Below are 15,360 nucleotides of genomic sequence, written 5' to 3' on the forward strand. Positions count from 1 at the left end.
TTAACTAAGTAAGTCATCGTGAACACTTGTTTTCAGCTTCTTGATGATTCTACTTACAGCTTATTCAGACACACTGAATTTTAACAAGACACTTTAGCCTTTTTTTTTACATGTAGTTCAGTGAACTCATCATGCGGAGTGCTACATAGCCTGTAAAAACAGTTGTTAATTGTCTTCTGCAGCCTTGAAGAATCTATTCTAAGTAATAATCTCAGACAGGGTTTCTGTTGTTTTATTTAAAGGGAGCATTACCAGCTTTGGGTTTGGTGCTTTAAAGTCCAGACAGGGAGGGCCGAACAAAAGAGATGCTGCTGACAGAATAAAGGACATTTCTAGGTTCTTGTTTTGTTACAGTTTGACTTAAACTATGAAGAAATCTGAGCTCTAATTGTAAAGATTGAAGATTATAAAGAAGGGCTGTGACTGTAACCTCATGACCGAAATACTGCGGTTATGTGACGCCAACCGCGGGGTGGACCAAGTGACAGTCATCGCCGCTTTTTTACTTATTTATAACCGCAAGGTCTGAGGTACCTGAGGAGAGAGGTCTGAGGTAGCTGAGGAGAGAGGTCTGAGGTAGCTGAGGAGAGAGGTCTGAGGTACCTGAGGAGAGAGGTCTGAGGTACCTGAGGAGAGAGGTCTGAGGTACCTGAGGTCTGAGGTAGCTGAGGAGAGAGGTCTGAGGTACCTGAGGAGAGAAGTCTCGGGGTGCATGAGGAGAGAGGTCTGAGGTAGCTAGGGAGAGAGGTCTGAGGTACCTGAGGTCTGAGGTAGCTGAGGAGAGAGGTCTGAGGTACCTGAGGAGAGAAGTCTCAGGGTGCATGAGGAGAGAGGTCTGAGGTACCTGAGGAGAGAGGTCTGAGGTAGCTGAGGAGAGAGAGGTCTGAGGTAGCTGAGGAGAGAGGTCTGAGGTACCTGAGGAGAGAGGTCTGAGGTACCTGAGGTCTGAGGTAGCTGAGGAGAGAGAGGTCTGAGGTAGCTGAGGAGAGAGGTCTGAGGTAGCTGAGGAGAGAGAGGTCTGAGGTACCTGAGGAGAGAGAGGTCTGAGGTACCTGAGGAGAGAGGTCTGAGGTACCTGAGGAGCGAGGTCTGAGGTACCTGAGGTCTGAGGTAGCTGAGGAGAGAGGTCTGAGATACCTGAGGAGAGAGGTCTGAGGTAGCTGAGGTCTGAGGTAGCTGAGGAGAGAGGTCTGAGATACCTGAGGAGAGAGGTCTGAGGTAGCTGAGGAGAGAGGTCTGAGGTACCTGAGGTCTGAGGTAGCTGAGGAGAGAGGTCTGAGATACCTGAGGAGAGAGGTCTGAGGTACCTGAGGAGAGAGGTCTGAGGTACCTGAGGTCTGAGGTAGCTGAGGAGAGAGGTCTGAGATACCTGAGGAGAGAGGTCTGAGGTAGCTGAGGAGAGAGGTCTGAGGTAGCTGAAGAGAGAGGTCTGAGGTAGCTGAGGAGAGAGGTTTGAGGTAGCTGAAGAGAGAGGTCTGAGGGTGCATGAGGAGAGAGGTCTGAGGTAGCTGAGGAGAGAGGTCTGAGGTAGCTGAGGAGAGAGGTCTGAGGTAGCTGAGGAGAGAGGTTTGAGGTAGCTGAAGAGAGAGGTCTGAGGGTGCATGAGGAGAGAGGTCTGAGGTACCTGAGGAGAGAGGTCTGAGGGTGCATGAGGAGAGAGGCCTGAGGTACCTGAGGAGAGAGGTCTGAGGTACTGCATTTGGACCCTATTGAAAAGGAGCCTGGCTGTCAGCACCGCTGTTTCAATCCTCTGCGCATGTAATCAGTGCAGACGAGCCCGTGTGCAGTCTCGCGACATGCTAGTTTAGCCGTTAGAACAACAACTACCCCGTCAGCACGGATTTCAGCAATCACGGATATGAACTTAGTAGTGATGATAAACTTGCAATTCCACCGCTCATGCTGTGTTCACTCATGTCGATGATGTTTTACCGTCAGGGGGACGAGCTGTAGTGAAAAAAACAAACGTTGCGGTTAGAAAAATCCAATATCATCACAGCCCTAAAGCCTTATATAGTTTGTGATTGACTTAACTTGACCTAATACATATTTATGGCCGGAGGAATGTGTTATACAAACTTTGGGTCCGGAGCTGGTTTTATGCTGTCTGGTTATATAGGTGCATTATTTGGGTGTCCACTGACATTTGGCCTTGTATTTGTCTGATACAAACACAGAAGAGGCAACACTCTCAAAAAAGAAGCAGAAAAACAGGAAATTATAAGACATAAAGCACCATCTTCCTCCATTAAAACAACACAATTAGCTCGGTGAAGTGTTAACAGCGGCTCAGATTTGCATCGTTTGGAGTTTGTGCCAAACAGCACGGTGCCAACTATAACTCTTCCCTCCTTCCTGTTTTCTTCTGCAGCGATCGTTCTGCAGCGCCATGATGGATGAGCTGCGCGTCTCTCTGAAGTGCCAACGCCGCCTCAAACAGAAGCCTCAGCCGCCCGTCATCGTCAAGACGGAGGAGGTCATTAACATGCACACGTTCAACGACAGGAGACTCCCAGGAAAGGAAACCATGGCATGAACGCTGGGCAAACCCCCGAAAGAACGCCCCCTCTATTAAAACCACAGAGGGGCGGCGGGGGTCGAATCAAAGCTGACTTAACCCCAAACTGAGGTCAGCAGTCCGAACAGGATTCTTTTGAACCCACTTGCTTATGTAGACAGATGTTTCCTGTGGAAATATAGATGCCTGAGCAGTGTCACCTCACTGTGACGTTCACGATTTGAAGAGAGCTGGAAAGGAAGGACTCAAAGTGTGTAAATTGAAAAGAGGATCAAAGCAGGTTTGGGGACAAAACATAAGTCTGGTCCACACTAGAAGTGGACTCAAACACACTTAACACACATTTATGCACACACAAACACACACACACACACACACTTGACACCTGCGCAGACGGGAAAACTCTTATTGTGACAGTAACACCAGATGTAGTTTTTCTGTTGATGTCAAAGCCCTTTTGTCTTACCTCCATGTGTGTGTGACCCCATCAGTCCCTCCCGTCAGTGGCTCGAGTTTCTTTGAATGATTTAAAACGATAATCTCACACCGACAAAAAGGGGACGGTAGTCAGTGCCAAATGGTTTACTATGAACTGATGTATAAAAGTGATGTTTAGTTTGGAATCATCTCTGCTGACCGTGTCGAACACTCATCGTTTTCTTCTGTAACGCCTTTCTCGTGCCAAAGTTCTGCCACTGTAAAGAACTTTCTACCATGCCTGTTCTGTTCAAAGCCTCTACAAGCAATGTAAACTGTCAAAGTCCTTCTCCATGTCCGTCCTCACACGCCGTCTGCAGTTTTCACTCTGTATCAGTTGTTGTTTAAAATGCAGGATTTCTACAAAAATGTTTGTTTTTGTACAAGAACAAGAAGTTTTGTAGTACTTTGTATCATGGTAGCCCCCTCCTGTGGACACAATATGTAGCAGATACCAACTCAGCCCTCAAACTCTGTCACCTGTCGGGCTTCAGACTCTGCTGTGTAGGGATCATTTCTCTCATCAATCAGAGATTCAGTCTTTTGTCTGTTGGTATCGTGGGGCCAGCTGTGCGCACTCTCTGGGGACGATGTGGTGCTTTTTGATGGGTAAGAACAATGAAACTGTACTGACAACAAGTAGCTACGATGAGTCACCATTAAAGTAATAATCTCAAAGATTTTCATTTAAATAAATGTCTGTTAAGTCCCTATCTATTGCCGAATGAGGTAACATTGGCCCACTGATGAAAGCCTTTGCATTTGCAGTATTACAGACTGGGTGTCTGGTGCGACATTTGCGGAAAAATTCACAAGCTGCGCCCAGTTAGTGACGCGTTTTCCATCAGCCAGCAGTGGTTGGTCTGCCAGAGAGGGTAGGCGGAGCTAAGCGGCTGCTTTTCCGCTCTCTGCAAGTGTTGCGAGTAAACAGTAATCTACTATGGCTGAACAAACAAAGAAAAGATCGATGACTACAGATACAACTTCAACAATAAGTGAAAATCCAAAGAAAGAGAAACAAATTGGACGCTCAGATGAAGGCAAACAGTCTAAAAAGGAAAACGACTGTCAGCGAGGAAAATCAAGAGTTACAAACGGAGCCAACCGAGGACGTCACACATGCAACACTGTCTGGATATCTGGGAGGTGTGCTCTCGCAATTACCATTTATCACCACAGGTGTTGCCAAAGAGAACGAAACTCTTTTTGAAAATAAAACATTGTAGTTAGCAGGTTACAGTTTAGGGTTTTACTCGTATCAAGTCCTGTCTAGTTAAGACATGATAACACGAAATTCAGCCCCTGAAGTAGAAAAACATGACACGACTTTAGAAAATGATGACACCAGTTAGCCTGGAAACTTATTTTCTTTTGCAGATGCGTGTGGACTCTGTCTGGACAGACAGATTTCCATTCGACCAAAATCAAGTCGGGCCAATCACATACTTTTATCTTGTGCAGGACGGGTTTAAGCGATTTTTGTGGAAAAAAAACAAGATGGCTGCTGTTGAGGTTAAGCGTCCTGAGTCCAATATCACAACAGTAGTAAACGAACTGGTACAAATAGACCCTGTTGTCCTCTGAATAATGTCATAAGAACTGGAAGCTGGAACTAGCTACCTAGTCTGGCAGCCTACGCCTCAGGTTACTTTGCTCTAATTGGTTGTTCAGAGGCTTTTTAGTCTGTGCCCAAGACTGGAAATGGACTGAGAGGTTTTAGTCACTTTGCATTTGTAAATTGGTCTGAAGATGCCAGACTAGAAACTAGTTGATTTGATTTTTTTTTTTAAAAAGCTAAAAGACGTCAAAGCAAGAAAAGTTTGATTTGATGAAGTCAGTAACCGGAAAACATTTCGATTTTTTTATTGAAAAGTGGCTGTGAAGAGAACATTATACACACATGATTCTTTAAGTAGCTGTTCTGAAGCTTCACATTATATCACACGATCCTAATCAGCAAGTGAAATTGGCTGAGTTACACTTCTAACTTCCCGTTGTCATTAACAACCTTTGTGCCAAAATGGATCGTAACCCCTCAAAGTGCTCAGACAGAAATGGAAATTTTAACATCTACCAGTCCAACTGGGCGACTCTATGAGCTTAAGAGGGTCATGTGATAAGATCCAGAACATCTACATTCCTAAGGTCACAGATGGATTTTGAACCTCTAAATGGGCGACTTGTGAATGTATGTAAAAAGTTCAGTCTGATGTGGGAGTAACGAGCATCTTTGACGCACTTAATGTACGTTACACACCATCATAAGCGCCTCACCTTTGCTAGCACGCCAGGTGTTCCTCCACTCCTGTTTCCCAAAGTGGACTTAAGCATTTATCCGCTAATTGTCTCCAGATGTGTTTGCTCACATTTGGCCCCACGACATTCTCTCTGTTATCTCTGTTCCATAATGTGAAATGACAAGCATACTTGGTAGGTAACTTCTTCACTGTGCTCCTACACAGTCTCTATCATCTTCTGACCTGTTAAACCAGGGGAATCAGAGAAAACAAACACCCACACGCGGGCCAAAACTAGTGATGACATCTCTGCTGTACACAGATGGAAAGTTAGCGACTCATTTAAGGCGACCACATCATGATAATTGACGGGGGAAGAAGACATAATCCTGAAACTCATTGGCGTTCTACCAATGTTGCTTGTCATTTCCACGCATCTATATCTAGCGGTGCCAGCTCAAGTGATTGAATACCTGGAAACATTTCTTTGAAACGACTCCAAAGGCTTTGCTGTCCTGTCGACTAAACAAATACGAGCTCATGGAATTCGACACTGATGCAAGGTTTTACAAATAATGTCATTAAAAATGTCATAATTGTACTTCGACCTCACATTATTCACGCAACTTTTTCATGCTCCTTTGGTAACAAATGAACAGGAGACAGGATGCATTGTGGGAACTCATTTTAGATTGATGCCATCAAGCATAATGATGAGCATTATGTCTTGCAATTTTCTGAAATGTCAGCCTCCTCTAATTGATTAAACGCCCAAAGACTTGATTTGTATTATCCAAAGGAATGCATTAGGTAATTGCTAAATAGTTAATCAAATCAACATTGTGAGCATGTTGAGCAGCTATTTTTCTGACCCACTCTCTGCTCCAGTATCCACCTGGCCGTGTGCCGGGTTGTGTATCGCTTCCTCCGACCACAGATTTTCTACACTGCCCCTCTGAGAGCACAGAAATCCAGATGACCGTAAGTATAGAGAACTCAGAATGATACCCAGGGGGCTGCAAACCTGACAAAAAGGACCCCAGACTGTTCCACACCTTCTGCCTCTCTGATTTTTCATTGTTTATTGTTATTTCCCTCCCACAGGCAGCCGGCGGTCAGACAGCTCTCGGTCTCTGACAAGGTTTTCTGGGAGTAATGATGAAAACTGTGTCCGCCGCCACAACACAAACGGCCACCCTGTCTGCCCTCCAGATTGACAGGCAAGGTCAGAGTCTGCGTCAGTGCGTTCAGCGGGGACCGTTTAGTCTGTCACACTTATTTCCATCATATTAAAACCTCTTCCTCCTTTTCCTAAGTGCTCATTGGAAAGGTATCCTTGGATAACATCTTGTTCATTAGGCAATTAATGGCCGAGATTGCGCTGTGGACAGAAAATTGCTTTCTGAATGTGACTTTGGTTTGTCATACAGATATTGTAGGCTAATAGCACCTGCCAAGGAGGGTTCTGTGAAGGAGGAAATCTATTCCTCCGCTCATTTCCCAATGGTTTTTAATAATTCAGGGTCCCGATTAAGATTCATGTAAGTCCACTTTGATTTTTCATTTTAAACAAGTAGCAGAACATGTTCTTGTAAAGTCATTACATACAGTAGATCTGGGTGCTATAACGATACGCAATGTTCTAGACATGTTATGAGTGTGTAAGTCAGGGATTTCATGCTGAGGTATGTATACCTTTAGTATCCCTTAGTGTATTAGATCATTGTGGGCAACAGTACAAATCGATGAGTAGGAATGCTTCATTGCAAAATTAGATTGTAATAATTTTGCACCATTGTGCAATGATTAGTCGTGTATTTAACCTCCTGAAAGACCATAAACTGCCGTTCCTGTCCTGTCATAGTTTCCACTGTTTTTGTCATCAGCATGGCTCGATTGATGGCATCCTCGGACAGTCGGTTGGTCGATACAGTTGGTAAAGATTAAAATATTCAACAACTTTTGGAGGGGTTGACGTGAAATTGTGTACCAACAATCGTGATCCCCAGAGGATGAAGCCTAGTAATTATTGTGATGATTTTTGGAGCCATAATGAGGCTTGCAAATTACATTTAGCTAGTACACATTAATGGCCCCCTCGGGGTGACCTTTCACTTCATCAGCGTTTCATTGGGTCAAATTTTTATTTACTTTAATACTTTAGTAGCAATTTGATACTGTTGCTGTACTTGGTGTTTAATTCTAATCAGCAAATGTTGCCATGCTAACACGCTAAACTAAAGCCCCTTTCCCACTGGTCAAATAACCCGCTAACACCCAGTTTTTTTGCTTAGTGGGAACGGTTACAGTTGGCATTCAGATCCGGGTCAAATGGCTCTTCAGTATAGACGCGGGTAATTAACACCTCGGCTCCGATCGGCATTGATGGGAACACAAAACCTGTGTCGACACGCTAATCTTCACCCCCTTTCCGGCGCGATGCTAGGCGCTTTTGGTAGCTTCTGCGACTCCTTGTCATCTAGGCTAAAAATTCCGCCTGTCTCCGTCCGAGCAGCGCTCAAACATTGTTTCAAATTTGTCGGTGCCGAGTTTGATAAATAGACTGAATGAGTGATAGATACAACGAAGGCCTAACCACCGTAACATCTTCACTGTTTACTGACCCTGTTTTGGGAGTGTTTGTGACGTCAGACGGTGACGCAGCAGAAAAGAGACCGAAAGCAGGATACTCCACTGGCAATGGGAAAAGAGACAATCGGTATCTATAAGCGGGTCTGAAAGGGGGAAAAGGGAATAAGAGTGTATGGTAAACTTTAAACCTGCTAACACATTTTAAGCATCGTCTGTGAGCATGTTAGCTTACTGATGTTAGCATTTAGCTCAAAGCACTGCTGTGCGAAAGTTCAGTTTTACAAAGCAGCTAGCATAGTTGTGAACTGTATTTTGTTAGCTCAAGGAACACACAGTATTCCAGTTCGGATGTGTAGGATCTTTTTTTATCCATCACTCACCCCTAGCTTAAAGTATAGGCTAACTATACTTAGCCTACCACAACTAGAAGAGCTGCAGACTGCAACATGCTAACTCATATACATAAAAGTTGGATGCTGGTGTAATTGTGCTGTGAGAAATCGATGCAAATTGTGTTAAAAATGAGAAGAACTGGTGACATAAAGAGGTTTTATCTAGATGTCAGATGTGTTGCTAAATAGTGTTAGAGTTAATGAAACGCAGACTACAAAATCACTTGTTGCTAACAAACAAAGTCAGTCAGTAATTCAACATCTTTTTATTCACTCTCCCTAAAGCAAATCATTGATTCCTGGCACAGTCTGTGTAAATAATTTAATCATTTGTTACCATGTGGCTCATATATCAACAAAGCTAGCAGCAGTTTTTGGTGCAATATCCAGCCTGCGGTAGACGATTCTCCTTCTGTTGCCATTTCAGGTCGAGAAATGAGCTTCGACTCCTTTCTGTGGAGTTCAGCGTGTATAATATGAAATCCTGGGGAAATGCAATAAAAGGGGAATTGCAGAAACGGGGCTGAGGCGGGCGGGCGTTGCTGGTTGAAAAGTGATGATTTGGTACGCATTAGGATCTGGCCCGGCAGTGGCATGTGTCTGCCCAGAGATAGCGCAGGGGGGCGTATTGGAAGAACCATCGGCCCCACATGAAGAAATCTAATGGTCTTACTGGAACTATTTGTAGCGTCTGCATGTGAGTGTGTGCAGCTTTATGTACAGTCTCCACCTGTTTGTGGGTTTCTACAGTCGCACACGTACCCAGAGGGACGAACCCTGTTTCCCCGGCAAATGAATTTCAATTTGAAGAAGTGACTCTTCGTGTCATGTAGCTATTTGTTCGGATGTGTTTTTTTCTATCTGCTGTGTTTTTTCTCTTCCCAGTGGCAGATGTGTTGTGGTGGGTGGCAGCTGCAGAATGGAGGAGCACAGCTTGCTAAGTGATTCACCCTGCTCCTGGCGTCTCCGTTACCCCACGAGTCTTTTCACTGACAATGTTTTCATTTCTATTTGCTTTACGTGTAACGAGGATGGTGGGCTCGCTGCTTTGACAGCCTGTCAGAAAAATGACAGAGCTGGATGAATATGGGTGAGAGAATCTAATGGGAAGCTTGGAGGCTATTTCACTTTTCACATGACCTTTTTACACTCGTCCTGAGAGAAACAATTTTGTCACTGATAATAATATTACAATAATATTTTTAGATAGACATCTTGTTGATGCTCGGTCGGATGAAATCCCCAGACTGATTCTGCAAATGAGCTCAATGACATCTGCTACTGAACGCAGCAAGGTGAAAAAATGAAGCTATAAAAATAATTTACTACACAGCCTTTCTAAATACACCACGCTGCACACTGCTGCATATGCTAGTTAGCTATGCTTAGTATAGTGATAAACTTAGGTGAAAAATAAACATGGACCCAGGGGAGAGGGGTTGTTTTCCAAAAGAAAGATATGAGATTAACAAGATTTAAACTGTAATTTGAACGATAAAAACTCAAATACTCTCTTAAATTAAAGTCAGAAATTTTCAAGAAAATTATAAAAAGAAAAACTTTGAAGGGCAGGATTCGCCTCATGACACTACAGATCACACTTTGCAGTCAGATTTAGCATTTAGCAGTCGCTACAGGAAGTCGCGATGTTCCTGTGAATTCCTGCAAAATATTATTACTTATTTTTTAAATAATTTTTTTTTGGCTTTATTGATAGGAAAGCTGGAGATAGACATGAAATATTGGGAGAAGAGAGTGGGGGGCGACATGCAGCAAAGGGCCAAGGTCGGGAGTCAAACCTGCGCCCGCTGCGTCGAGGACTGTAGCCTCTGTATACGCGCCACCTGCTCTACCAGCTGAGGTAAACCAGCGCCACGAATTTACACACATTTAACCAATTGCCAACACTTTTTCTCGACATTGCAATTTTAGTTGGTTTAAGTCATTTACGTCACCAAATTTCACAAAATGTTCAAAATATGTATTTTTTGTGAAGCAGACAGCTGATCAGTGTGATTGTATCACTCTCATGAGCTTCCTAATCTGGCTTCGAACTACAGTGTCTTTTTGTGTGTCGTATCACATGATGTTTTTTAAAGTCAATGAAGGTGAATGAGGCTCCGTGTTCATTTGCATACAGAGCAGGAAAGTGAGATCCAATCACAAGCGGTCAGTAAAGACGCATTCGAGGGTCTCGTTAATGCTAGGTGCGAACTGCTGGGCTTAGAGCTGACCACTTGTGATCGGATCACCCAGGACACACGAAGTGTAAACAGGGCCTTTAAGAAGACTCTATACATCCATCCATTCATTATATATACCACTTATCCTATTGGAGCCTATCCCAGCTGTCATTGGGCGAGAGGCAGGGTACACCCTGGACTGATTCTTTCACAATCGCACTTACGGGCAATTTAGCGTCACCAATGAACCGAGCATGTCTTTGGACTGTGGGAGGAAGCCGGAGTACCAGGAGAGAACCCACGGAGGACATGCTAACTCCACACAGAAAGGCCCACTACGTCTGAAGACCCAGGAACCAGGAACCTTCTAGCTGTGAGGCGACAGCGCTAACCACTCTGCAGCCCGCCTCTATACAGCGAATCCATAAACATAAATCCAACACTCGACGTCTTCTTGTGATCATTTCTCCATGTTACTATGCTTAAACTCAGCAGTTGATTTTCACAGTCATCTCAGTGATAAAATAATCCCCCCTGTTCTCTAATCTTTTGTCTTATTGCTTCAGCAGCCATGAAAAACGAGCAGAACAGTGTAAATGTAAAAATGTGTAGATTCTGCAACGATCACTGACAAAGCCAGAGAATTCCTGGAGGGACTGATTTAGGAAAAACTGGAGCGTTTTGTATTCTCATGACATCGGTGGACATCTATGGTTTAGATGAAATCACACCCACTGCCGTACGACAAAAGCTGCTCCCATTCTCATGTAAACCGTGTTTTCTTATGCACACACCGGAAATCACAGTGTAGAGTCACATCTCCTCACAGTGGAATCGCTGTTTTGTTCTCTGTCAAATAGCACTCTCACCAAAAAAATCCCCCATTAGAGTGTCTCTCTCTCTGCCGCTCTCTCCCTCTCTCTCTCCCTTTGAGTCATTCATACTGTTGATTCCACCTCTAGAGGAATACATCAGGCATAACGCCCTTTTCTTTCATCAAGGCAGCAGCTTTAAAGTAATTTTCCCTCCTCTCACAGGGAGCCAAATGGAGACGAGAAGATGTCGATTCTCTCATCTCTTTGTCTGTCCCCTTTGATCTCTCTCAACATGAATTCCCAATGCACAGAAAGTAAATGGGATTTTTTCTCTCTCTCTCTGTGTCTTTCTCTGGAGCATGGTTGATCATACAAAATTGACCACAAATGACTCCTAATGACCCCAAACAAAAAAAGAAAGAATCCCTAAAAAACACACTCCTGGCTATCATTCCTCATTTTAATAACGGATGAATAATTCAGGCAGCACTTGTATAAATAATACCCCAGTGCACCAATGCTGGGAATATCTTCATAGAGCTTTTGTGACAAAGGACAAAGGTTTCAGCAGTGCCTGCGTGCCGGTGTGTGTTGTCGTCCGTCGCATTAACAGACAGCAGTTGTGATTTATCTTGTATTCCCAGTGCAGGGGCCCCCTCTATCTCACTGGAAAGGTTAAAGCATACAGCCTGGAGGCGGTACAACAAAGGTCAACACGCAGTTTAGGGATGAGGAATAGGACGGTGGACAGAAAGAAGGTGAAGATATGTACTCCTGTCCTCTCCTCGGCCTCCTGAAAACACACACTGTAATGTTTGTCCGGTAGTGTTTAGCTTTTATTTCTCTCTGTCTTTTCCCCTCCTGTCTTCTTCTTACAACTGCCATAAAAATCGCTGACCTTGAGGACGCCATCGCCACAGATTTTATGTGGAGAAAAAAGGGGGTTGTGTAGGTAAATGATGGCAGGTAACAAAGGGAAACTGTAAACAAAAAGGCGTTCGTTTAATGGACCCCCTCCAGCCCGAGAGAGAGAGAGAGAGAGAGAGACAGCTGGTGATAAAAAGCGAGGTGCTGGGCCATTAAAGAGGAGCAGGAGTATACAGAGAGAGAGGTTGTGAAGAAACACCAGCGTCTTTGGTGAGTCAGATGTGTTGAGGTGATTAATCTGCTTTGGCTGTGTCCTTCACAGGCCTGAGGCGGAGCAAGGATACAGCGGCACCAGGCTGCCCCCTAGTGGAGAAGCAGGGGGAGTGTAAGAATAAAGAAATCCATTCTCCGCCGCTTTGAACTCTGTTATCACGAACCTTGAGTTTCAGTGACATGTAGGTGCTGTGATTTATCTATGTATAATTCTGTTTCTACTTTCAGACAGACAGAAGTGGCTGTATTCAAGGTCAAAGAGTACAAAGAGGCCAGATATTGAGGGCGTTAAACCTGCCAAAGTGACAAATTGTTTTTTTAAGGGCATAATTATTTCAGTTCAAGTGAGTCTGCTTATCATTTTTGTACTAATTGGGTGTTTCATTAATAACAGCTAATAACAAAAAAAAATCCCATATGTTCCACAATCACCATGAGGCATCTTCAAATTGAAAGTCTTGTTTTGAAAGCACTTTATTGCCAAAACACCCTGAAATAATTGTCCAGAATTATTGGCCCGTCAACTGTGTATTTATGCCTGTGAAATATGGCTTGTTTGGGGAATCTATTTTCTTTAATTGATAAAGAAACTTTAAATTTTACCAATGTACTTCTAACAGAAATTTGCCTCTTGGATAATGATAACAAGCTTTTTAAGGGGCAACCAGATAGCTAACCTAAGCCAAGGCTAAGCCCTTAAATTAGCCAAGAGTGAGATCCTACACTTCCCATAATGCAATTCCATCTCCACAGCAGCAATTATTAAGAGAAAACAAACATGTCTAAATTCCAACTTCTGTTTGGAATGCCTGATTCGCAATACACTTTTAGTCTGTAAACAAAGCTTACATAAGTTTGCAAAGCTGCCACCAATAAACTTGTCACAGCACGACCACTGCATCCCATGATTTGATCTTAATGGGGGAAATTGTTGGAACTCCCCTTTAACTGAGAAGAATGACTTGCAAATATGAGAGTGAGTTTTATAAAATAATATAGAATCAATGATTATCAAAGTCAGCAATAATCCACGACAATGTCTAATAGGAAATTATACATACTTTAATGCCAATATAATATGTTTATTTTCCAATCAAGTAAAACATTTCAGACATATTTAAAAATCCAATCCAAGATTCACAGAAATAAAAAAAGGCAGTACACTAAAATAATGAGTGATATGCACATAGAAGAACATTTTTCCCCATTCAAAAGCAATCAGTGCTTGGTTCAAGGCGTTCCCCGGAGAGAGAGAGAAAAGGAGGCTCCCTCTGGCCACGATGTAGAGAGTAAAAACATAAACAAACATGAGAAATGTGAGGATATGTGTTAATACAAGGAGGTACTTTAAACTGCATTGGTTGGATTTAGAGGCCCTTTCGAGGTCAAATGTTCCAGAATAATTTCATGTACATAAACACAATATAAATCCAACATTATACAGTTCATGTTAAAAAAAGAAAATAAACGTCATAAATGATCATCCCTAGAATACATTGTGTCTCCAGTCAAGGCAAAGCACAGAGCAGCTGACAGAGGCAGTAGGTGAGGTATGTGTACTTCAATCTACCTTTAGTCATCTCCTAAACAACCACATGGGGGAGCAGTGACACTGACTGCTGAGAATTGCCTGTCAGTGGAATAGTACAACCTGTTCGTCTCTAGGTCTTTATACATTGTTGAGGATAATTCAGGTTTTTGTGTTGTTACAGGTCTAAAAGTAATTTGCGGTAGTCTTTGTACTTTGCATGGCTTCATTTTGACCCTTTATCTTGCCTAGAGCATCCAAAATATATAGACAGTGCCAACACACCTTTCCTTCAATTATATTAGTAAGATCAAATTTGATTAGGATTAAGCCTCTATCAATGACTGTATATATATTTTTATACAGTCTATGGCCTCTATACGTTTAAACCTTGACCTTTATTTTTGAATGTTTCTAGAAGGCATTTTCTCCTAAATTCAGTGTCACAACATTTAATGCAGGAGTTTGTCTTTTGGGGAATTATGCTTAAAGTCAATGTCTATGGGCAACTAGCTTAGCTGAGCAAATAGCCAGTAAGCAGGAGGAAATGGCAGCTCTTTTCAAATATCCACCTGAAGCTCGCCAATTAAACAACTATCACATATCTAACAAACCTATTATTTTGATTAAATAAGTTCACAATTTTTGAAAGTTTTCAGAGCTTTATCATTGCTATCAGTTCAAGATCTTTTCTTTTTTTTGTAATCCTGTTTTTTTGTTAGTCCTTAACGAGGGCCAAATAGGAGCCGGATCTTCCGGGTTCTGTTCCGGAAGTGTCAGAATCTTTTCAAACTTAATTTAAGTTTGTAAATACGCAAATAACTAGTAATGCAACCTTGAAACAGCCCCTTTTTCAACAGTAAGTCGTGTAGCTTGCTTCATATATTCAAAGAGGAGCGTTAGTTTTGTGGAAATTACATAATAATAATTATTATTATTCAATGTTTTGTTTTGTTTTACCGGCCTTTAACAAACATTTCCCATAAGGCCTAACACTTTTCGCGGGCTAAACGTCCCATTTCGACGGAGAAGTCGCAGCTAGTTTAAATGGGCCTCTGAGAACAGCAGGACGAAACGTCCAGAAGAAGTAAGTTTTACAACCAGAAGATGGAAAAGATAACTTAATAGGAGAGCGTTTACGAGTTTTATTGACATATAGACGAAATGGCGTTATTGTGACGTAAGTACCCGCGCTACCGCGCCTGTAGTTTTCATGGAAGTTGTAGTTTTTTACATGCTCAGACAGTAATTCCTTTTTACTTTGCTAAAACGAACAGTTTTAATTTAAGGTCACAGCTGCTAATGTTGGTACCGATGTTTCACAGTAAATACAAAGTAAACCCCATGATTCCCTTTAATAACCGGTGAAGGAAACGCTGATATAGAGATGACATTAAGCTAGTAGAACAGCTAAGCTAACCCGGAAGTCATGGCTTCGCCTCTGTATTATTTGGCTAAAAAATCAGACAAAAACCCTG

General features: G+C 42.8%; 1 protein-coding gene across 2 annotated transcripts in view; it reads left to right on the forward strand.

Annotated features, from left to right (window-relative positions):
- LOC138585378 (glutamate receptor ionotropic, kainate 2-like) overlaps nucleotides 1–5,999 on the forward strand; it is a 77,025-nt gene extending 71,026 nt beyond the window's left edge. For both annotated transcript variants that reach the window (XM_069657687.1, XM_069657688.1), the window contains exon 16: nucleotides 2,372–5,999. In XM_069657687.1, coding sequence (XP_069513788.1) covers nucleotides 2,372–2,536 — 165 coding nt within the window. In that variant the 3' untranslated portion in view covers nucleotides 2,537–5,999. The remainder of the gene's footprint in view (nucleotides 1–2,371) is intronic.
- The last annotated feature ends 9,361 nt before the right edge of the window (nucleotides 6,000–15,360 follow it).

The sequence above is a fragment of the Semicossyphus pulcher genome, unplaced genomic scaffold (assembly GCF_022749685.1).
Source record: "Semicossyphus pulcher isolate SPU_LCO1_2020_fin unplaced genomic scaffold, fSemPul1.0.p SCAF_11, whole genome shotgun sequence".
In the NCBI taxonomy this organism is placed as follows: domain Eukaryota; kingdom Metazoa; phylum Chordata; class Actinopteri; order Labriformes; family Labridae; genus Semicossyphus; species Semicossyphus pulcher.